Here is a 24,899-nt window from a genome sequence, read left to right as displayed (position 1 = left end):
TATTACAGCAGTGTTTTTAAAAGTCTAAACACTTTATTGATATAGTGTACAGCCAAGCACAAGTGGTCAGAATACAAACGAGTCGCAGGTGATAAAGTATTAAGCGTTCTCCCAAAGTAAAGTGTGTCTGAACCAGGTCCAAGCTAAATGCCAGCAGGTGTCTGTAGCTCCGCCCACTCTCCGCCTCTTTGCCCTTGTTTGGTATCCTGCCGTGGGTGTGATGACGCGCGAACAAAATGGCGACGGTTGGCCACGCCTACTTGTGGCTTCTTTTGCGCTCTTTAGAAACCTATGGGTGACGTCACGGACACTACGTCCATATATTTTACAGGCTATGGTTGCGACTGAAATCTGCAGGAAGGTGGCTCTCCAGGAACAGGATAGGCCACCCCTGCTCTACATATAAGTGTCTTACATTATTTCAAACTACTAAAATGTCAATAAAAGTCACTTTGTTCAGTGTTGGGTTTGCAAGTCTGTGTGTGTGTGTGTGTGTGTTCCCCCATCTCTCTCTCTCTCTCCTCCCACTTTTCCCTTCATTACAGGTCCCGCCCTATTTATGTCGGTGACGTCACTGGGGATTGACTGGAGTGACGTAGGGCCTCTTTTAAAAAGTGAAACAGTCGAGGAGAGCGGAGAGGGAATTGGATGGCGTGTAGTTTAAAATTGTTGAAAAATATGACAGTTTTTTGATTGTTTACACTCTAAAATAAAAATTTCCACACAATTTGCAAAATTCTACTCCAAGGAGCAAAACACCGCCACAGATTTGCACAACATTACACACAATGTCTGCTTCACTCTTTTTGCAAAACATGATGTATGTGCCATCGATCCGTCTCTTCTTGTCTTGTTTCTCTGAATTAGCAGGATTTGAACGCGGGTAACATAAGACAGTCCAGTGATGTCATTTCGAACATGTTTAATAACAACTGAACTATAATACACGTTCAAAAACACGTTCTTGCTTCCATCTTCATGACACTACTTCTTCCTTACCGGAAGTGACATCAGCATATACTCTATATTAAAAATTAAATTACTTTTAGTAAAATATTTTCAAGTTGCTTTTTACATTATTATCAATTTAACATAAATAAAACAATGAACTTATGGCTCTTATACATGACACACAGTGATTTGTAAAACTCTACACACATTTCCACACCTCAGACACAGATAAGGATTGTGAGGCTACTTCCTTGTAATTACAAAGCCCCGGATTGCCAATGACCATGCTAATGAACGAACTGGATAAACACATCCACAAAGTGTGGAAGCACACATGTGCTTATTTGAAAACGCAGCACTCAGGTGTGCTATAAAAGGCAGCAGGTGAGTTTACCTGTATTCATCAAAAATGGAAGGAGCTAGAAGAAGAGTGAGAAAGAGAAGAAGGAGGTAGAGAAGGAGGTAAAGGAAGAGGCGGTAGAAAAAGAGGTAGAGAAGGACTTGAAGAGTTGATAGAACCTGAACAAAGAAGACGAGGACCCAGGGCCCTATCATACACCCGGCGCAATGTGGCGCAAGGCGCGGCGCAGTAGTCTTTTGGTAGTTTCAGCTTGGCGCAAGAGTCGTTTTGAGGCGTTGCGCTACACTGTTTAAATAGCAATTGCATTTGCGCTCATATGTGCGCCCATAGGCGTTCTGGTCTAAAAAGGCAGGCGTTCTGAGGCGGACTTTACAGATATAATAATATATACTATACAGAGACCTTGTTTGGTGCTTTATCTAATCTTTTTAAAAATAATATCCTTTATTTGTGCTTGATTTAGCATTGCAAAGATGCTGTGTAACATTTTCACCTATGATAAGTATAAAAGTCACAAACTCAAGTTTTATATACTGCTAAATAGACATATGGAAGCCGGTAGGTTGACCACGGACTCTACTTTGCATTGAAAAGCACAGGACTTTCTCTCACAAGTCAAATCCTACATTTTCACTATTCTGCCCCTTTTCACAAGATGTAAAATAAGTCTCTAGTGTCCATAGTAAGTGTGTGTGTAGTGTAGGGATGGGAAGATTAACCGATATGTATCGATACGCGGTCATGCGCGTGCACGATGCGAGTGCATCGGTTGAGCAGCAGAGGATGAAGGAAATTTTGGAAGCAAATCGAGATGCATCGGTTTTTGCGAGATGCATCGATTTTTCCGAGATACAGCTTATATTTTTAATATAGAATGTATTTTTTATTTATTAACAAGTGTTGTCAACCTGTTTTGGCGCATAATTTAATCGACCTACATAAAGTAAGCCTTAGCAACGGATTTGCGGATGTGCACACACTACAACTCAGTGTATCAGGTGTGCGGATGAAGCTAGTGGAGCGCCCTCAGAAAGCGCGAGAAGCAAAACAAACATTTTATTCCCCACTGAGTTTTAAATCTAAAGTATGGCAACATTATGGATTTAAGGATGGACGACATGACAGGACAGATGCAATTTGCAAAATGTGCCGCGCATCTGTAAAATACGCGGGCAGTACGAGTAATCTGAAATCTCACTTGAAGCGGCGCCACGGTGTTGTTGTGAAAGCATCTTCCAGTGTTTCTGCATCCCCGGCTTTCGCACTGCTTCAACCAGCTCCAAAAGTGGTGAGAAAAGCATTGCAAGTTTTTTTTCCATGCGCAACAGTTCTGCTCGCTCTACGCCAATAACGGATGTTATTGCATTGTTCATCTGCAAAGATAATCAGCCTAGTGTCACGGAGAACGAAGGTTTTAAACACCTCCTCCTGTTAATTTTTATTTAATAATAATAATAATAATAATATTAATAATAATAATGATAAAAATAATGGGTGTCACGGTGGCACAGTGGGCAGTTTGACCACCTCACAGCAAGAAGATTGCTGGTTTGTTATATTTTTATTAGCCTGTTGTTTACAGTGACAGTGATGTTTCAAAGCAGCATAACACTGCTAGTTCACCACCTTAAGTTTTGAATAATCAGTGGCAAAATATATCTTTGTAAAACTTGTTTTCATAGTTGAAAAGTTAAATCACAATTCTTGTTGTGCAATGCTAAATTTATTTATGTTGAAAGAGTGCAAATATATACATATTTTTTTAATATATATTGCACTTATACATTCTGTTTATCTTGAAAATACTTAAATAATATGTGCTATATGTTCTAAAATGGCCCTCTACTGTAAACTGACACTCTGGCTCTGAGAGAAGAGCCAGTTTGTAGAAAAAGTCTTGGTTTTGCTTGGTTAATAAATAATCTAACTCATTCAATGGCACAGCATCCTTTCTTACATCATCTCATAAACTTGATCTAATTAGTGCTGAAATATCGCATCGTATCGTGATATGGGTGTGAATCGTATCGTGTCGCATCGCAATATGTCACAAATGTATCGCTAATATATCGGATCGTATTCTTTGTATCGAGATGCGTATCGGATCGGCATTATAGCTTAGATGCCCAACCCTAGTGTAGTGACATTTGAGCTGAAAATATCACACAGATAATGTTTTCTAGCTCTGGGATTCTGACCTTTACAGGCTTTGATCCTGATTGTGGTGTTTTGGTGACTGTCGCTTAAATTCAAATGAGATTAAGCTCTTTTCAGAAGAGGGCGGAGCTACAGACGCCTGTGTGTCAGCAAAGTGACAGGACTAGTGTTGTTAGTGCTTCATGCTTCTGTCAGTCTGTGTCGCTCCTGTCGCTGTTCTTCATCTAAAACTCCACATCTATAATCCTCTTAGTCTAAGCTGACATCATCTTCAGCAGCTCAAACACTCTAATGGCTAATGGACAGACGGCTGCTTCTCACTCAGGGCTGCTGTTTATGCTAATGAGGGAGAAATAGGCACTAGTGGTTGAGGCTTGTGTATGTTTATGTTTGCGCGCATGTGTGTGTGTGTGTGATGATGATGATGTGAATGTAATGTGTGTTTGATAGTTCTCAGAGTTGTGTATTCTGAAGGTGTGTGTGTTTGTGTGTGTACCTTGTGTGTGCTGCGACAGCACAAACTTGCGGATGAGTTTGTCTGTGGCCTGTGTGTAGAGGGACAGAGCGTATCTCAGAGACTGAAGATCCGGACTCTTCTCAAGAAACGTCTTCTTCAGACCCACACCGCCTGCGTGGAAGTATTGCTGTCACACACACACACACACACCAATATCATCACCATCATTATCATCATGACTCTCACTCACAGCTACACAGTATAGCAGTATTATTTATGATATGCATATTTATATTTGATTTAATAAACACAAGTGTAGATGTGTCCAGCTGTGGGGTTTTGGAGTCGTCTGCATCACCATTTGTGGTATAAGAACAGGACGTGTGTTTGGATATAACTCAGTTTTCTGACCACACTTCGTTATTATTGTTAATTTATTGCTTTGCTAGAGAGATCAGAACTGAATTTAGAAATAGTTTAGACACAAATCTTTCTGCTTAACAAAGGAGATTAAATATGTGGGCTAATGGATGTGTTCAGTGGAGAGAGTTTCCACCGTTTCCTCACTCCACCAAAGTAAAGGTGTAAAGAGTAAAAGTAAAGAGGCTGAATGGAGGAGGCTCGTTCTTTATCCTCGCGCTGCAGATGCTCTGTTTATCTGTTTTCTCGCTAGTGAAGTGTTCAGTTTTTACACTTACAAAGTCCACCATGTAAATAGGGAATGTGCGATGAGACTCTGATTGGTTTAATGCACGTTATGCTCAAAACACACATAAGAACTCATTAAGAAAATAAGTAGAACCCTGTTAGACCATGCACTGCGGCGCAGAGCCCTTTCTTAAAGTAACACATTAATTTAATAGATTACTTGTAAAAGTTACTTTCACCAATATTGCCGAGAACACACACAGATCTCATCCTGAATAAGTGTGCGTGTGTGTGCTTGTACCTTAATAGTGTCCAGTGCGAGCTCAATGACTGCACACTGTTTAGGGCTCAGTGCCTTGGCCTCCTCTCGCACCATGTGCTCCTGCAGACATCAAAAACACACAAAAGCATCTTTACAGAAATCTAGTGAGGAGGATTGATAATGAAAGATTATTTTTACAGCAAGATTAAAAAAATAAGGGTTATTAATATTTTATCTTGCTATTTAGACAAGAAAAGTCAGAACTGTAAGATATAAACTTATAATTAAAGCAAAAAATTAAAGATATAAACAGAATAACTGGAGGAAAATTCAGAATTGTGAAATGTAAGTCAGATTTGCAAGATGTTAGTTTGTTTGTGTTTAATACCCTGCCATTCTTCCATGGCAATTTTCATGGTGAGCAAAAGTGTACTGGTTATATTTTAGCAAAAAAATGTATTTGGCTAATTTTTAAATTTTATTTATTTTAGCTAAAAACGTAGACTATATTTGGATTACAGCATTAAAAAATGCTTCAAAAAAGTAAAAAAAAAATAAAATAAAAAACTAAAAAAACTAAAATGAAATTAAAATTTTATTAAATTAAATTAAAATAAATAAAAAAATTAAATTAAATTCAATTAAAAATTAAATAAAAAATGTAATTAAATACATTTTTATGAATAAAAATAAATAAATAAAACTTAAAACTAAATTTTAATTTAAACAAAATTTTATTTAATAAAATACAAAAATAAATGTAAAAATATAAAAAATGAAATGAAATTAAAATGAATGTAAATAAAATAAAAAAATTAATAAAAATAAAATACATTTTAATTAAATAAAAATAAAATTAAATTAAAATTAAATAAAATAAAAAATAAAATAAAATACAATGAAAAACAATTAAAATAAAATAAAATAAAATAAAAAAGTACAATGAAATAAAATAGAATAAAATAAAACTGATTTGCAAGATGTAATGTCAGAATAACATAAAAAATAATTTTTAGATTAGTTTCCAACATTTTTAATAATTTTAATCCATGGATGAACATTTATATATGTATTGCATAGACAGCATTGGTGAAATGATTTGTTGATGAACGCACCTTCAGTTTGGAAAGCTGACCCAACTCTTTAGCAGCATTAAAGATGAGCTGTGTGCCCTGCAGATCACAAACACAAACACACAGATCAGATCAGTAAACACTCGACAATATACAGCACAAAATCAGGAATCCACTGAGAGGATATTTTGTGTCCAATCCAATCTTTCAGAAAAAAAAACTTTCAGCTCAAACCAATACTGGTCAACTACATTGGCCAAACATCCCAATGCAATATTTACTCAAACATTCTCATCAAGTGGCCAAATGTAGTGCATGTTATTATTATTACATGTGCTTAAATAATGCATAACAGTGCAAAGCATTTTTCAAAACAAAACAATCTGGGCTTCTCTTCATGTTTTGTGTTACTATTACAAGTGTCTTATTTAACTCTCATATATATATATATATATATATATATATATATATATATATATATATATATATATATATATATATATATATATATATATATATATATATATATATATATATAGTGTTGTCAAACAATTAACTTTTGTGTATTTGTGCATGTTAAGCCATTTGAGTGTGTGTGTGTGTGTGTGCGTGTGTGTGTGCATACCTGTGTGGTTATGTGCATGTATATGTGCGCATATGTGTATTTATGCATGTGAGTCTGTGTGTGTATGTGTGTATATGTGTGTGTGTTTGTACACACACCGTCTGGTCAGTGAACGGCGGCAGCACGATGGTTTTCTCCATGGTGTTCATCACGAGTTTCCAGAGCTCCTTCAGCACACGCTTCAGAACCGTCTTCTCACAGATCTTAGCGAACAGAGTCAAACTGAAGAGACACACAAACAACACCATCATTTATTATCAATACCATCATCAGTGATAAAACTGACAAGTACTGAGCAAGATACTAGCATACACACACACATTGCTGACTTAAACCTGAAAACTTCCAAAATATGGAAACCCTTTGCAGGATTTCTGAAGGAAGCAGATGGTGGTCTTCTGTCCATATAACTTAACTCCTGTATCACCTGCTATTAATATACTATTGTTTTAATCATTTTATATTGTATGTGTATGTACTAGGGTTGCACGGTTTACCGGTACTATGGTAGTATCATGATACTATCCTAGATAGGCATACGAATGTGGGCCAGTCTAGGCAGTTATGTGGCACTGGTGGTCTTCCTTTGGCCCAGACTGAATGAATGTGAGCCTGAAGTGGCCCATGTGTACAATGGCCAAGACGGGTCAAAGATTCAAATTTATATATAGGACATTTAAAGCAAAGATTTGACACTTATGACATCTGAATGTGAGCCCAATGTGGCCCATGTGGAAAATGATCCATTTGGCCCAAATGATGGAGGACAAATGTGGGCCACAGTGGGCAAAAATGTGGCATAGTCATTTAAGGGTAATAATACATTTTACATATTTAAGGGTCTAAACCTAAAGTGGCTCACGCGTGTAGGTGCAAATGTGGCCCAGTTATCTTAAGACATATGTGGGCCACTTTTGGCGAATATTCGGCACAGTGAACTCTGGCTAATGCAGCCCTTAGCTTCCCTAGTAGCAAAGAATTCTGGCCATTCATCCGGCACTGGCATACAGCATGTGGGCCAAACATGGCCGGGGTTTGGCAGAGGTGGCACCGTCTTTAAGGCGGCACACAAGATTTGGGCCAGATGAAAAATGTAGTATTTGGCCCAGATTTAAAAATTTGATAAGTGGGCCATGTGAGTTTGGCCAGTCTTGACCCACATTTAAAATACACTAAAATCATTTTTGAGTAAAGAAAAAAAATTCTACCAATAATTAAAAAATTTTTATTTAATGTTTGCGATGCAAATCCAATTATATCCACTTAAACAAAGCAAGTCTCTCATATAATAGATCTACTAGAAAACAGAACATTTGACGACAACTGTCCTGTAAATAAATCATATGAGCATTTTCTATTAGTCAATAATATTACTGAAATTAATTTAAAATCTGAATAAAGATAAATGTCCACACATTTGCAAGTAATGCAAGTAAATTAATAGACTGCAGAAATTTCTGCATGTGCAGATTCCGTGTGGGTCTAGTCTTGAGGTTTCATGCTCACTTGCTGTCCAGGAAGTCCATGATGGGCTGTAAAACGTTGTCTGCATCCTGAGCCAAGCTGCCGTTTCCATTAGCAGGAACGTTTGCTCCTTTAACCTGACTCAGAATATCTCCCATCTGCCGGACGTTCTCCTCGATGTGCGGCTGGAAACTGAGGAGGAAAACACTTGCTTAATTTATAATCATTGGAATGTAAACATGCAGGATTTTTACCCCCATTTTTGTCGCCCCAAACAATAAAGTGCGACAAACATGCAAAACAATAAGAAATTAGTAAGGAGCCAAACTGTTCTTCACACCACTGTAATTCTCTTGAAATCATCTCACATCTGAGATCAGTGTTGATACTACCACCTTCCATAGAAAGCTTAAAGGTGCATGTTAATTTGACACCCAGTGGTTGAACTAGGTATTGCATTCATGGATCAAAACAAATGCAAGCGCAGGTTGCCAGATTGAGGACCAACAGGAGTGAGTCTGAAAGCTGATTTAAACCGTGTTCTATATAAAAGCATCGGCGCATGATAGAAGGAATATTCTCCATATTAAAAGGTTTCATGAAGTTTTTGTCCTAACCAACACCTGAAATTAATATATTATAAACGGCTTCTATTACTCACAGCTGAACAGAAAAATGACAATGATCAGCTCAGGTACAGCTCATGTGCTTTATTCAGTGTTACATGCTAATAATGTGAGTTTGAATGACATTTACTGCCATACTACTAAAGCCTGGTTTATTCACCTTATTCTCCGCAGACGAGCGGACGCAGCCATTTGAATCTTTTTGGTTCGAGACTTCCGGTCTCATTCACTTCCATTCATTTTTAGACGTTGAAACTGCTCTTACGTTTCTTGATGTTGCAATTTGATATGTTCTTATTATATTATTCTACTTGGTCAGTATAGTACAGGTGTCAGCAACCCGCGGCTCTAGAGCCGCATGCGGCTCTTTAGTGCTGCCCTTGTGGCTCCCTGGAGCTTCTTCAAAAATGTTCAAAAAGATGGGGAAGGTTAATATAATTTTTTTATATTATATGTTTTAATATGATTTCTATTGGAGGACAAACATTTTTAACGTTTTCAAACGCTGTAAAAGTGTGTAGAATTAATATTTAATTTCAACATTTCTGTCAACGAAGATTTGCGTCATAGCCTGCGACACAGGTTTCTATCAGCAGGGCGGGATGCCAGGCAGGTGGCTGTTGTAAACAAACCGGGAGATAATAAAGCACGGAAAACCGTTCACAGATGGTGACTACATGAAGGAGTCCTTCATCAACATACTAGAACACCTATTTGCAGACTTCAAAACCAAGATAATACAAAAAATTAAAGATATACTGTACCTCTCTCTGCTAAGACAGTGAAGGAAAGGGCTATTAAAATGGCAGGTAACATCACCGATCAGCAAACCAAGGACATTAATTCAGTGCCAGCATACTCAATTGCCTGTGATGTGAGCGATATTCAACGCGCTTTTATGCAGGTATGTGAACTCTGATGGGCCGCAAGAAGAAATGATCAATTTAATACACTGAAAGACCAGAGGCTGTGCTGAAGTGTTTAAATGACAACGAAATAAACACCAACCACCTGATTTCAGTGGCTATTTAATCATGAAGGCTCATTATGTATTTGTAGCCAACTTAGTCATTTTTATAGTGGGCTAATATAGCTACTATAGATACATACAGCATGTGTTTCCTACATTATAAGGCTTATATAAGGCTTTACATTTTTTTGCGGCTCCAGACATATTTGTTTTTTGTTTTTTTTGGTCCAATATGGCTCTTTCAACATTTTGGGTTGCCGACCCCTGGTATAGTAATACAAACATTTGTTTGTAGAGCAAGTAGTTTGACCGTTTTCTGCCGTTTATTATTCCTAGTCATTTCTCCCATAGGCGACTGAATCGGATGTTCTAAAACAGGGGTCTCAAACTCAATTTACCTGGGGGCCGCAGGAGGCAAAGTCTGGGTGAGGCTGGGCCGCATAAGGCATTTCACAGAAAAAAGTCCTCAAATGTCATTATTAACAGTTTTAATTATTTCTTCTGATAATGAAGTGTCCTGAACATTAATAGAACATTGAGTGAAGATTATGAACAGTTCTTCTGAACATGGCATCTTTTGCCTACTTCTTGCTGCCAGAGACTTGACAGCGCTTCTTCTCACAAATCTGAACCACATTTGGCTTTAGAGCGGAAGCAGGTGAGACCCTCAGTATGGCTTGGGGGAACTCACTCAAAACTTGTGGATGGGGGGGGGGGGGGGTGGGGGGGGGGGGATGGTGGTAGGGGGATTGGTGCAGATCTGCAGAGTGGATGCGCGCGTACTGAAGAGCGGAGTTATTGCGCGCGTACTCAAGAGCGGTGTTGTCGCGCGCCTACTGAAGGGCGGGACCGAGGGTGTGTCGCGTCGCGGGGGCACTTTTGATCATTTTGGAAGGGCACTTTCTATCCAAGACTAAAAAGGGCATGTGCTCTGCACAGGTTGAGCCCTATGTGTGCACGTGCCTGCCCTCACCTAAAAAAAGGCGTATATATGTATAAATAAAACACCCCCACCCCACTCCAGTCACATCAGTCTGTACCAGTCTGTATCTACCTATAATATATATAAGATGCAGGCTGTAGCTAGGTAGGTGGCAGGCTGCAGATAGGTAGCAAAGTGGCAGGCAGGGGCGGGAACAGTTTGGTTCTGGCCGGCGCGAGTTCCCTCCTAATACTTCCCGCCCGTCACAGCGTCTAACAAAGGGGCGGGGTGCGTGGTGACGTCACTGGCATCCCCGCCCCTTTGTTTACACGGCGGGCAGGGAATGCCAGTGACCGCTGTGTACGGATAGAATCAGCGGAGCGGGGAGCGCTCTCTCTCCCCGCTCCGCTGATTCTGTCAGTGTACAGCGGTCGGCGCGGGCCACAAAATATTGCACTGAGGGCCGCAAATGGCCTGCAGGCCGCGAGTTTGAGACCCCTGTTCTAAAATAATCGCGAAAACAGGTGCACTTCCGCATTTTAGAATAAGGTCAATACTTCTGCGTCAAGTGATCGGCGTGACCCACGGTGCATGCACCACGCGTAGCTGTGCATTTATACTTCTGCTCGCGGCTTCTGTTGCTCTGCAATAACACTTCCGAAACACTAGTTGAGGCGTTAGTGTTCGTCTGTGTCGAGTTTCTTCACTGGTGTTTTGTTTTTTCTGAACGCTTCCTTAATGCACAAGTGGATCAAAGTAGCTTATTTTAAGGCAGAAAAAGCGGAGGACGTGCAATTATGAGGAAAACGCAAATCAAAAATTTCCATTCGGATCTCCTTCACGAGACTTGTAAACAAATCGCCCACATGCACAAAACTCGCCCAACTCGTCAGCGCTACCAAGCAGACCAATTACAGAGCTTGCGCTACGCGTCGTTGCGACGTGTGGTTAAAATTTTTGAGAGGTGCGCGTCCACGCGTAGGCCGCACTGTAGCATATGCGTGCGCTTGACGCAGAAGTATAAATCAGCCTTAGGCAGCAGCAGATAGTTCACCTCAGATCCTGAAAATAAAATAAACTGTCTGAAACTGTAGAACTGTGACTCAGCGCAAACCAACACATATCAGTGATTCAGCGTCTACATTTAATCATGTTAAAGAGGGTTAATATGTATTAGTTAGATTATAAACCTCACCATTTGGCTGGAGTGCAGTGAGTGCAGTATTCTGTGCTTCTGAATGTCTGCATTTACATTTCTGTTACAATGTAACCTGCTCGCCTAATGTTTACACTATTATTTGCTAATTAATAACCACCTCATGTGGAACTCTGAATCTGCATCTCATTTCAGAGTCTGCTACTGTCCACTGGAGGTCGTATTTCGCTCATGAGCGCATGCTTTGGGACTTCCTGACTGAATGAATGAAATATTCTGTTTTCCAGCAAGGTAACCCGGGTGCTGAAATATAATTGGCTAAACTGGCAGTGGGCGGGTTAAATGACCAAAACAAAGACAGCCGTTCCAAAACATAACGCACATTTTCAAAGCAGAATATCTGATTATAACTTTTTAAATTAAGGTTTACTTCAAATACAATTGGAACCGCTTTGTTGGTAAACAAGGTCTCTCATATATAACACACCTACTAAAAGACAGAAAATGTTACTTTATGTAACTGTACTGTACATAAATCATATAAATGTTGGCATATTATTCAAATAATTTTACTGAAACTAATATCACTGGCCACAGTTCGCCACTGGCTTGCTTGGTTTGGGACTGGTGGAGCTGCGCATGGATGGATTACTCTTCAGTGTTTGGAGTTTCAGCAGTGAATATTAAACCACACTGAACTGAAACTGGCGAGGCAGTAGCGCAGTAGGTAGTGCTGTCGCCTCACAGCAGGAAGGTCGCTGGGTCAAACCTCGGCTCAGTTGGCCTTTCTGTGTGGAGTTTGCATGTTCTCCCTGCCTTTGCGTGGGTTTCCTCCGGGTGCTCCGGTTTCCCCCACAGTCCAAAGACATGCGGTACAGGTGAATTAGGTAGACTAAATTGTCCGTAGTGTATGAGTGTGTGTGTGTGTGTGTGTGTGTGTGTGTGTGGATGTTTCCCAGAGATGGGTTGCGGCATCCGCTGCGTAAAACCTTGCTGGATAAGTTGGTGGTTCATTCCGCTGTGGCGACCCCGGATTAATAAAGGGACTAAGCCGACAAGAAAATGAATGAATGAATGAATGAAAACTGAAACTCTGAAAGCTGGACTGACACAGAATCAATTTACTAAAATGCTCTGTGTTAAGCTGCTTTGACACACTCTACATTGTAAAAGCGTTAGAGAAATAAAGATGAACGGAACTGAATATAAAAACTAAATATTACACATTTACATGAGTAAATAAATAGAAAAGAAAATGAGAATTTTTGTCTCGTTTCTAGTCCAAATACCTCAAAATTCTTAAATCAAGAAGGAAAAGAATCCTGTTTTTGCTTGAAATAAAATTATTTTGCTTATTTTCAGGAAAAACCTACTTAATTTGTACTTATGATTTTGACTAATAACAAGACAATATTTTTGCTAGTCTAGATAATGCTTCTTGATTTATGAATGTGTCTATATCTAATCTGTTTATGTCTAATATATCTTTTTGGACTAGAAAGAAGACAAAAATCCTTTTTTTTTTTTTTTTTGCAGTTTTCCCCTTATCTGGCATATGGAAATATGGTAAAATACAGTTGAAACCAGAATTATTAACCCCCCTGAATTATTAGCCCCCCTCTTTATTTTTCACAATTTCTGTTTAACAGAGAGAAAATATTTTCAGCTCATTTCTAATCATAATAGTTTTAATAACACATCTCTAATAACTGATTTATTTGATCTTTGTCATGATGACAGTAAATAATATTAGACTAGATATTCTTCAAGACACTTCTATACAGCTTAAAGAGACATTTAAGGGCTTAACTAGGGTAATTAGGTTAACAGGCAGGTTAGGGTAATTAGGCAAGTTATTGTGTAATGATGGTTTGTTCTGTAGACTATCGAAAAAAAAATTAGCTTAAAGGGGCTAATAATATTGACCTTGAAATGGTGTTTAAAAAATTAAAAACTGCTTTTATTCTAGTCGAAATAAAACAAATACGACTTTTTCCAGAAGAAAAAATGTTATCAGACATACTGTGAAAATGTCCTTGCTCTGTCAAACATCATTTGGGAAATATTTAAAAAAGAAAAAGAAATCAAAGGGGGCAAATAATTCTGACATCAACTGTAGAATTAATTATGGGCTATAAAAATCTGTGTAAATCGGCAGATCTCTGACGTGGGCCTGAACATATGGACACTAAATAAAAAATCTCTCTTAAAAAAACAAACGTGCATTTTATTTTCCAAAAATGTCCACCCCATAATAATCCCGGCTGACCTGACGGCAAAGACCCTGCTGAGATCATCCATCACATTGTTCAGCTTGACCTGCAGATCCTTCATGAAGTCACTGGCCTCCACGTTTAACTGCAAAAACACACAAAACAACATCATTATCCGTCTGGATTGATTCATCAATTATCACTTCTTTTTCTGAAATCACATAATTTTCTGCTTAAGCATAACAGATGAACAGCTTTTTTTTTTTTATAAATCCCTGCAGACACACACACGCACGCACGCACGCACATACACACACACACAATAACATATATATGTTTAGGAGGAAAATTAAATAAAAAATGTGTGAGATATAGGAATTATGAGAAGTGAGTTTGCTATTTTTATTTTTTGACAATAACATTATTATTTCATTGGTCATTTTAGAGAATTATTTTTGACAAGTAAAATTGCTCCCTACATACCATACAGGTCCAAAATATTTTGAACCTCAAAAAAGGTAAAAAAAAGTAAAAAAAAAAAAAAAAAAAAAGCTAAATATTAAAATAAATTAAAATAAATTAATTAATTAATGAATATATACAAAAATAAAAAAATGAAATAAAATAAAAATCAAACTTATTAAATAAATGAAAATACAATTTAATTAAAATCTCATTTAATAAACAAATAAAATAAAAACAAAATAAAATAAAATACAAAATTAAATGTAATAAAATAAAAATCATATTTAATAAAATGAAATAAAAATAAAATGAAATAAAATACAAATCAAATTTAATAAAATAAAAAAATAAAATAAAATACAAAATAAAGTAGAAAATAAAATAAAATGAAATAAAATAAAAATCGAATTTAATAAAATAAAATACAAATCGAATTTATTAAAATAAAATAAAAAAATTAAATATAATAAAATAAAATACAAAATAAAGTAGAAAAAAAAATCGAATTTAATAAAATAAAATACAAATAAAATATAATGAAATAAAATACAAATAAAATACAAAATAAAATATAATATAAAATAAAAAACTAAATAAAATAAAATACAATAAAAAATGAAATAAAACAAAATAAAAATAAAATACAAAATAAAATATAAAATAAAATTAAATAAAATACAAAACAAAATAAAATAAAATACAAATTAAAATAAAATACAAAAAAAATACAAAAAATAAAATAAAATACAAAATAAAGTAAAATACAATATAAAATAAAACACAACAAAATACAAAATAAAAGACAAAAAAAATAAACAACAAATAAAATAAAATACAAAATAAAATAAAATGTTCCTAAATTAAAACTCTTTGAATTTTCTTCCAGGTCAAAATAGGTCACCTGAAAGACTTGTGGACTGTATTAAAACATAGTTTATTTAAAATATCTTAGAGCAGGACTGAATAAAAAAAATAACATGCATGCATTCTGTATTACATTCCTTATTTAGTTTAAATTATTTCACATAATCTTCATGGGGTTATGAAATTTAGCATAAGCACTGGGAGAATTAAAGGGTGAATTGTATTTTATTTTCATCTAATGAGTGTTAAAAAACTCAAATTAAAGTTGCTTAATAATGGCTAAATTATTAACACATTTATTTATAACACACATCAGTGCTGTTACTTTCCTATTTATTTCTGTGCAGCTAAAAACAATCTTTGATTAAAAATAATCTGTATGATATAAAGTGCTGCAGAATGAACTGAGTCTTGACTTTTATGTCATCCACTCTGATGACATCACACTGCTTGTTTCCAGCCAATGGAATCTGTGCATCACTAAGACTCCGCCCCCTCTTAAAATTCAGCAAACATCTTTAGCAGACTGAGCAAACGCTGAGATAAATGAGGTAATGAATATTCAGTGAGTAACAGAGGTTTGCTGGAAATCCTGCAGACTATTAAAGCCAGCTAACATTCATAATTCAGAGCAGTTTGAATGAAAATAAATAAAGTTGAAACAGAAATATGGTATTATTATAATAAAACTAATGGTATTATTAATTAATTGATCAAATGAATGGCCTAATATACAAAAATTAAATCAAGTAATCAATTCTCATGAACCTTTTCTACACTGTATAATTTAAATATTGATTAAAGTGATTATTATTATTATTTAGTGAGGAGAAGCACATGAATATCGTACATTCTGATCTGTGCTTTGATTACATTAAATAAGAGCACTGTCACTTTAAGAAAGCACAGATCTATAATGAAAGCATTCGATTACTTTCAAAACTGATGACATCAATTACTTCCAGCCAATGGAATCTGTTTAGCACTAAGACTCCGCCCGCTTGTGAAATCCAGCACACATGTTGAGCATGCGCTGAGATTGCTGAACACTCAGTGAGTTATGGGAGTTTGCTGGGAATCCTGCAGACTAATAAATCCAGCCAACATTCATAATGCACATCAAATATGCATCAGCTCATGAATATTCATGGATGGGATTGTTTGTCAGGGAGCGTTTATGATTGCAGATGCATGACGTCAATGCGAATGCAGAGTGAATGCGAGAATGATGATGTGTGCTGTTAAATGTGTCTGACTGGAGCTGAACGGTGTGTGTTTGATGCTGAGCAGGAAGAGAAGCAGAAATGAGTCAGATATTGAGCTAGAGAGGGAAGCGTGGGATGTTTTACTGCCGGCCAGAATCGATGAATGAATGAATGATGGGAAGGATGTGAATATGAGAGATTTATGGATGAACACACACTGTAAAAATATCTGTTAATGAACAGTTTCCATATTTTTCCATGTTTTGGGTTTATTTGCGGTGGTTGTGAATTGTATTATGGGATGTTGATCTGTGCTCTGTACACTTTTGATGGGTAGGGGAGCGCAGGATAAAGCTGTAATCGAGCCATAAAAATTAGACCCGATAGCGTCCGAGCCTGTAAGAATTCAGCCCGAGCCTCACAGATACATTTTGATTGACAGCTTTATAAAGTCCAAACCCGTTTAAAGCCCGACATTATTTAAAGAGCGCATATTATGGGTTTTTGAAAATGCCCCTCCATATAGTGTGTAACTGTAAGATATATTACAAATATTTTAATGTCTTTGACAATTCAAACATGAGCTGAAAACAGCCAATTGACTCCACAACCCAGCAGGTGGGAATGCGGGAAAAACCAGCTCCTGCTACATTTACATCTGAGTCTGCTGAAACTCGCCTTCAACCACCCCAACTCACACATATGGTCATTTCAATGTTTCAATGTTTTAGACTAACCAAACTGACTTTAACTATCATGTTTGATATCATTTGAAATGTCTCAGTGCGATTGGTACAATGATCTCATTCCCTCAGAAACAGACATAATCAAAACAATAAATATATAACTTCAGGCATCTTTTGAACCACTGTGAAGGGTGTGACTTTCCCACAGGCAGCACTAAATGCAAATGCCTTTTGTTATACACACACCCCTTTCCTTGAGGGGATTCTTGGATTACTTGAGGTAAGGTTTAAGAAATGCTCGGCGCGATTCTGCTTACCCAGATCAGCTTACGCTCCATGTTATGTATATTTTGAAGTCAGGAATGCATCTTTTCATCTTGGATTTGTCTTTGATAATTTGATGTCTTATATCGATCGTTTATGAATAGTCTGAATGAATTTGGCATAATACTTATTTACCTGACTAATAAATTGTTATGATTTGAATTATTCAAACAGTCCTCGTGTTATTATCACTGGTAAATATTGTTGTCCATAGCACTACAAGCCCCTGTACAGGTTAGTAACGGACTAAAACATGTTAGACGGAGCAGCGTGGCACGCTATACAATGTTGTTAGATATCCAACTAGCACATTGGCATTAATTCAAGTATACTTAGACTGTAAAAGGCCAACAATGGGTTTTCTATTTAGAGCAACAAAATATTGTTGAAACTAATCTAAATGTGGGTATTTAGGCCTTCATCTACAAACTTATAATCCTGTGCGATTATTATTAAAATACTTTTTCTTGATTAAGTAGATAACAGATCTCTTGGGACCTTGTAAAAATCTCCTAAATTGAGTAATGTAGGGTTCTGCTGTTTTAGGAGAGTGGTTAATCGCCTCTGTTTAATGACATAGACTGACAAGCTTGTATTAGGAGATTGTATACCCGGCCGGTGCAAGACTCGGGATGCTATAGGAATCTGAATAAATGAGAATAAGGTATAATAACAAACTGAAAGAATATTCAATCATAATCTAAAATAATGTGAAAGGAAACAAAATAATCTTCTCAATGTTTTATAATTGGAGTCAGATAAAACGAGGATAAATATATTAATATTCTAAACCACCTCATACTAAAATTGGAGTCAGATATGAGTTAAGTTTAATATAAATCAACAATGTGCACTGGAAAGACCGAACATGCAGTGAACCTTCATCCACCAGTGGACACCGTCATTGTACCAACTGGCTGGACCCTACATAACACAGCTCTAAGTGAAGTGAAGTATCCAGCTAAGGCTTAAATCTGTAAGAGTACAGTGTTTAAAACGGTTGATTCATCTATAAAAGAGTCGACTCATAGTGCTTCAAACGAGTCGTCTTGATAACGAGTCATTAGGTGTTTCGCCATGACGTACGAACGAAACCAAGTTATTCACGTGCACGCGCAAACCCGGGAGATTTGAAACCTGTGGCCCCGCCCTCTGACGCAGAAACCCACACACACACACAAACATGCCGGTCGATTGAAGTCACACTGCAGATGGATATTATCGAGTCTCTACCCAAAGATGAAACCTCAGCATTATAACCAAGCGGTTGGAAACTTCTGGAAACTACATGCTACAAAGAATACTTCGTTTGTTAAAGGAAGGTTCAGTAAAGACTGGACATGTCAGGACATGTCTTCCTCCATGTCTCAAGTGTAAGTACGTGCGATTGAAGTTGTTGCCTCGTTGACTCTAGCTTGCAAATGTATTTAGTTGTGATTTGTTACTTGTAACCGTGTGTACTGTATCAGGTTAACTGGCTATATCCTCATGCCACAGCCATGTCACCCTGGAGCCCAAGACTCACTGAAGCTAAGCAGGGCTGAGCCTGGTCAGTACCTGGATGGGAGACCACTAGGGAACACTAGGTTGCTGTTGGAAGTGGTGTTAGTGAGGCCAGCAGGGGGCGCTCAACCTGTGGTCTGTGTGAGTCCTAATGCCCCAGTATAGTGAAGGGGACACTACACTGTCAGTGGGCGCCGTCTTTCTGATGAGACGTTAAACTGAGATCCTGACTCTCTGTGGTCATTAAAATCCCATGGCACTTCTCGTGAAAGAGCAGGGGTGTAACCCCGGTGTCCTGGCCAAAGTCCCTCTATCGGCCCTTACGATCATGGCCTCCTAATCATCCCCTTCCACCGAATTGGCTCTATCACTGTCTCTCCTCTCCACCAATAGCTGGTGTGTGGTGAGCGCACTGGCGCCGTTGTCCTGTGGCTGCCGTCGCATCATCCAAGTGGATGCTGCACACTGGTGGTGGTGTGGAGAGACCCCTCTCATGATTGTAAAGCGCTTTGGGTGTACGGCCATACACAATAAATGCGCTATATAAATACACATTACATTACATATCGCGTGCAAAGCCACGTTAAAAACGCGACGCGTGCTGCTTTTGTTCCCGTGAAGGAGAGTAATGTGTGTGTGTGTGTGTGTGCGTGCGTGCGCGCGATGTTGTCTGAAGGAGGGTTATGTCTGTGTGTGTGTGTGTGTGTGTGTGTGTGTGTGTGTGTGTGTGTGTGGACGCGTGCGCAAGGACGAGGGCAATATGTGTGTGTGTGTGTGTGTGTGTCTGTGAAAAGAGCAGAATGTGACAAGCTAGGAGATCTCCTTGCCAGTTCTTGGGAGTTTTTGCTCAATAAAATAGTCAGTCATCTGTATTTTCAAGTCCATCGTCTGTGTTTACATGCATCCACTAGCAGCTAAACTCCACGCCTTACACTATCGAGCGTGTATGCACTGTGACTACTTCTATTTTGTTGATTAGCTGCTGGGCATTTCACTCTGTCTCTGGCTGAAAGCAGTTAGTGTCGATCAATCGCAGCAGACTGTCATTGGTCCAATCAGTGCAGATTAGCTTGGCGCTAGGGAGGGGTTTGGGAACAAATGAATCACTGGAAGATTCATACGGGAGTCGCTGGGATAATTAGGTAAAAATAAATGCAGATTATAAGACCATAAAAGTGTTTTTTGACCTTGCATGCATATTAGACTGTTGCTGGAGACCCTTACAACCAAAATATGACCCTATTTCATGTATAATAGGGGCTCTTTAAATGTGCACATGCACACAACTCTTTTGCCTTTTTACAAGAATGAGTAATTTATATGTTTTAACATAATTTATTCGTAACAAACATAGGTTATAGGCCACTTGGAAGTTGGAACAAAGAAATGAAATAAGTCCTCTGTAACATCGTAACATGTCAGCACTCTAAATAGGCCTATGTCCATACACAAATTGGCCAACACACCAATGAAAAGAAGTCTTTCTTAACAAATTAAATTAAAATAAAATATAAATGATGACGGGTATTTGGCAAATAATAAAATTAAGATAAAGGCTCTGCGGGGTTTGTTTCGCCCCTTCTCTGCACAATCTGGCCTTAAGGCGACGGTGAAGCTGAATAATAATGCCAACATTAGCCTGTATACTAAGACTACGTTATGATTTTATAGTTTAATTAATATTTATTTATACTTTAAAAACCCTTTACTCACCAAGATTAGTCTACGTGTTTTTGTGGAGGAACATTATTGAATCCACTATAGATGGCTTTAGCACAGTCCTGCGCTCAGGATGGTGCGTCCAGCAGCACTGAACACTAGGGATGTAACGGTTTTAGAGTTTCATGGTACGATAATATCAAGGTATGAATGGCACGGTTTGGTATTTATTGAATAAATTACAGGAAAAGCAAAACTAATGAAAAGACTCGAAAAAAGTGCCAAAAGTGTTTATTTACATTAGCACTGAACATATCAATGACATACAAATCAGCCATCTATCTGTAAGTTTCCAAACAGAAACTTCAATTTTTCAATTTTAATAACAAAAAACTATTAAACCATATAAAAAATAAAGTTTCAATTTAGTATTGTTGAAAACTCATCACATTCAACATGTAATCACTCACTCACTTAGATAGAGATGGGTTTTTTGAGGAAAATTATTAAATTATTTAAATTATTAAACCCCTCTCATTTGGGACTGAGGTTTCTGGGACAGAGAGATATGATTTAGCCAAGGTTGACAGCAGTGGGTAACGTTGTGCATCGTCTTTCCACCACTTGAGAGGACAAGCCATGAGTGAGATAGAGGTCTCTTTGCGGTACAAGTCAATGTCTGCATCAATCTAACAAGTGTGCTGTGTTCTGCAGTCCCCATGACTGTTATTAGTCGTGTTCCCCGACTTATATTTCACCACAGTCTGGCAGTGCCTGCATACTGTTTTTGTCTTTGTCTGTCACCTTTTCTCCTTTTTCGTATCTTTTTAGAAAGAAACCGAAATGCTTCCACACATCTGATTTAAAACCCGCTTTAGGTTCGATCATTTCCAGCTCTTTTTCTTCCCCGCTACTAGCAGCACACTCCATTTCCACATTACTGGATCTGTAGTGACAACAGACCGCAAAGGATGATGGCCACGCCTGGGCTGATGGGAATTGTAGTTCCCGCTACCTCCCGTTCGCTTCATTCGCCTGAGCAAACTTTTCTCAGAAATCTAGTTTTATTGAGTCATGCGCCTACGGTAATATTGAAAATAATTACTATTGCGGTATGACGGTATTTACAATATTGTTACATCCCTACTGAACACCCTTTCACTGCTGCTGGCCGAGATGCAGAGTTCTGATCTGGCTAATTTAGCAGGTTTTGGTTTTGGGTCTTCGACCAGCCAAGAACACTCGTTTAATTTTCCATGACAGCGGTTTTAATGTAGCGAGTCACCTCGTCATCTTCCCTGTCAGCTTGCTGTACATTGCTGTTTAGTGCTCTACCGTAATACACAGTGTAGGAGACACCACCGAAATACACTGGTGGCTAGAATGACCGTTCTTATTGAACTGGCGTCTGGCCTGACCGCAGTCAACATTTGCTTTTTTTAACTTCTCTGTCATCATTTGTTTCGCCTTTGCAGGGATGGACTTTGATGTTGCAACAAACGATTTGATTACTTTCTTGCGCTAATCGAAATGCATCACATGACTGTGAAAATCAGCGCGTGCCCAAATGGAAACTCCCATTTTTATGCAAAATCTTCCCTTTTTCCTCCCCGGACACTCCCACCTAAACAGAGCTGGACAGAGCTGGAAAGTGGACACACCCACTTTCCTGACTTTTTCCAAACTAGAGGTTTGAAAACACCCTGCTCAGACAGGGGGGTTTATGATCCGTTAAGCATGTGTTACAACTAACCCTCTGTCTGTTAAAACTTGCCCCGCAGGTGGGGTAAATAGTAACATTTTTACTCCTGGCACTTTTGGCAATACTGCACAGAACCCATAGATTCGGCGATTATAATTTCAGTGCTCATTTGTAGGAGAGGCTTGTGTGTTGCTGGGTTTGTCGAACCCCATTGCTTTGTTTAGCTGAAACCAAAAAGTGTTTCTTTGTGTCCCGATTTCCCATATATAAAGCTGCCGGGTGGTACGGTGGCGCAGTGGGTAGCGCTGTCACCTCACAGTAAGTAGTTCACTGGTTTGAGTCCCGGCTGGGCCAGTTGGCATTTCTGTGTGGAGTTTGCATGTTCTCCCCATGATGCCATGGGTTTTCTCGGGGTGCTCCAGTTTTCCCCGAAGTCCAAACACATGCGCTATAGGGGAATTGGGTAAGCTAAATTGGCCATAGAGTATGAGTATGAGTATGAATGATAGTGTGTGGTTGTTTCCCAGTGATGGGTTGCAGCTGGAAGGGCATCCGCTGCATAAAACATATGCTGGATAAGTTGGCGGTTCATTCCACTGTGGCGACCACACATTAATAATGGAACTAAGCCGAAAAGAAAATGAATGAACGAACCTGCCGGAACTACTTTATCTGTGTGTGTTTATCTGAAAATAACAGCACACCTTAGAACGCTCAGCAGCCAATCAGAATCAAGGATCCAACAGCCCTTCAGTATAAGAATCACTCATTTGTGACACATGCAGTGTTACTGTAATCAGTTAATGAGTAAATGCATTGATCAACTCACGTCTTTCCCTCCCATGGCCTCAAACATCTTCTCCAGCTGAACGCGCAGCTGCTGGATATTATTGATGATGATGCAGGGCTGAAAACAACAGAGAACAGGACGGTCAATGACCTTAAATCACACACATTGATATTGATGAGTGTGAACACATGACTGTGACGCACCACTTTCTCCTTCTTGCAGTGAGTGGGGAAATCCTTGGTAATGATGTCGGCGTATGACAGAAGAACATTTCCGATGGTCTGAAAGAAAGAACAATGAGATTATAAGACATAAATCTGAGATATCTGAATTTTAATGCTGAATGTTTATATATATATATACATACAGGGCTTAACATTAACTTTTTTGACCACCAGCCACTGTGGCTAGTAGTTTTCCAACATTACAAGCCACTCGCCATTTTCACTAGCCACAATTTTATTGTTGGGGAAATATATTTTATACACATAAATATGACTTTAACATGCTAAAATTACTTGATTTAGAGTTTGTGTTATCTCTACATGCCTCCTCATTCATTTCACTTTTTTGTGCTTGCTCAATAATCATGAGCAGATGGCTCAGGGTTTCATATATTACAATTAGTTTTCATAATTTTCAGAGCCAAAAATGAAGGATTTACCCAATTTATCTCTGACTACACCATACATAAACAGTTCATTATTTCTTAGCAACACATTTTAAATGTGTGAAAACATGATAAATATAGCTGAATACTAAACTTTTTATTTAACAAAACATATGCACAGTCATGTGTCCTGGCTAAAGGTCCCAGATCACCAGTTAACTACACATAAATGGGGAGTTATTCTCCTATTAAAGCAATGTTATTGTAAAAAAGATAATTAAACCATATTAATGCAAAAGAAAGCAGGTAAAAAACATACGGTGTGATAATGAAAGGATGATCACACACACTTGGTTAATGATAGACCCGTAAATGATCTTTTCAAAGAATGGTTAAACCGAAAGCAACTGGCGCTGCTCACAATAAGTCAACTCTGGAACTCTGGAAAGCTGCAGGACTGTGGGTGCATGTTCCTCCCTGTTTGTTCAGTCTATTTGAAAGAGAATCGATCGCATCAGTTGTATTTCTAGACAGTTGCTTCACAAAAGCAAACGGGAGCGCGCACGCGTTATAAACAGTCGCGCATCACCTCAGCTGTTAGCGAGAGTGATTATCCTCTCATTCGGTATTCACCTGTTTTTCTCGTGTGAATTTGCGAACGCAATTTTTTTGTCAGTTGTGTTGCTTCTCGATCGCCTGTGCATGCATATTGGACCATCCTTATTGTCGAACCCTGCTTTTAAGAATTATTATCTGTGGAAATTATTTTCAACCAGCCAAAGTGGCTAGTGGGAGTGTGTGTCTTACCCGCCACCGCTGAAATCTACCCACATTTGGCAGGTTGGCGGGTGTTAATGTAAAGCCCTGTATATAAATATATATATTAGTGCTGTCAAAATTAGTGCGTTAATGCATGCAAATAATTTGAAATATTTAACGTGTTAAAAAAATTTACGCAATTAACGCAGTTGCAGGTTTTTTTAACTTCCTGTTGTGGCTGACATGTGGTAAACATGCAAAGAAATATGGATAAGACCAAGGAAGCCCTTTTTGAAGGCAAGTTTCAGTATAAAAGAATTAATGCCGCATCACCAGGCTCTCCAGCGTTTCCTCTAGAGCAGTGGTTCTCAAACTGTGGTACGTGTACCACTAGTGGTATGCAGGCTTTCTTCTAGTGGTACGCGGAGGAATTAAATATGTCATGTA

At 38.1% G+C, this 24,899-nt stretch overlaps 2 protein-coding genes across 7 annotated transcripts in view; one reads left to right on the top strand and one right to left on the bottom strand.

The window, feature by feature from the left end:
* The window catches only part of lingo3b (leucine rich repeat and Ig domain containing 3b), a 790,077-nt gene that overhangs the window by 537,621 nt on the left and 227,557 nt on the right, over positions 1-24,899 (top strand). The gene's annotated exons all lie outside the window — the stretch shown is intronic.
* LOC100534673 (protein unc-13 homolog A) overlaps positions 1-24,899 on the bottom strand; it is a 172,838-nt gene that overhangs the window by 14,873 nt on the left and 133,066 nt on the right. For all 6 annotated transcript variants that reach the window (XR_012395330.1, XM_073932036.1, XM_073932038.1 and 3 more), the window contains 8 exons: positions 23,287-23,364; positions 23,123-23,200; positions 13,942-14,030; positions 8,041-8,190; positions 6,633-6,756; positions 5,952-6,008; positions 4,876-4,956; positions 3,966-4,113 (listed from right to left, as the gene is read on the bottom strand). Coding sequence is in view for 5 of the 6 variants with exons in the window: in XM_073932036.1 (XP_073788137.1) it covers positions 3,966-4,113; positions 4,876-4,956; positions 5,952-6,008; positions 6,633-6,756; positions 8,041-8,190; positions 13,942-14,030; positions 23,123-23,200; positions 23,287-23,364 (805 nt within the window). In the remaining variant the exon portion in view is untranslated. The remainder of the gene's footprint in view (positions 1-3,965; positions 4,114-4,875; positions 4,957-5,951; positions 6,009-6,632; positions 6,757-8,040; positions 8,191-13,941; positions 14,031-23,122; positions 23,201-23,286; positions 23,365-24,899) is intronic.

This window comes from Danio rerio, chromosome 2, assembly GCF_049306965.1.
Source record: "Danio rerio strain Tuebingen ecotype United States chromosome 2, GRCz12tu, whole genome shotgun sequence".
NCBI classification, from domain to species: domain Eukaryota; kingdom Metazoa; phylum Chordata; class Actinopteri; order Cypriniformes; family Danionidae; genus Danio; species Danio rerio.
This window is presented reverse-complemented; position numbering and strand designations above follow the sequence as displayed.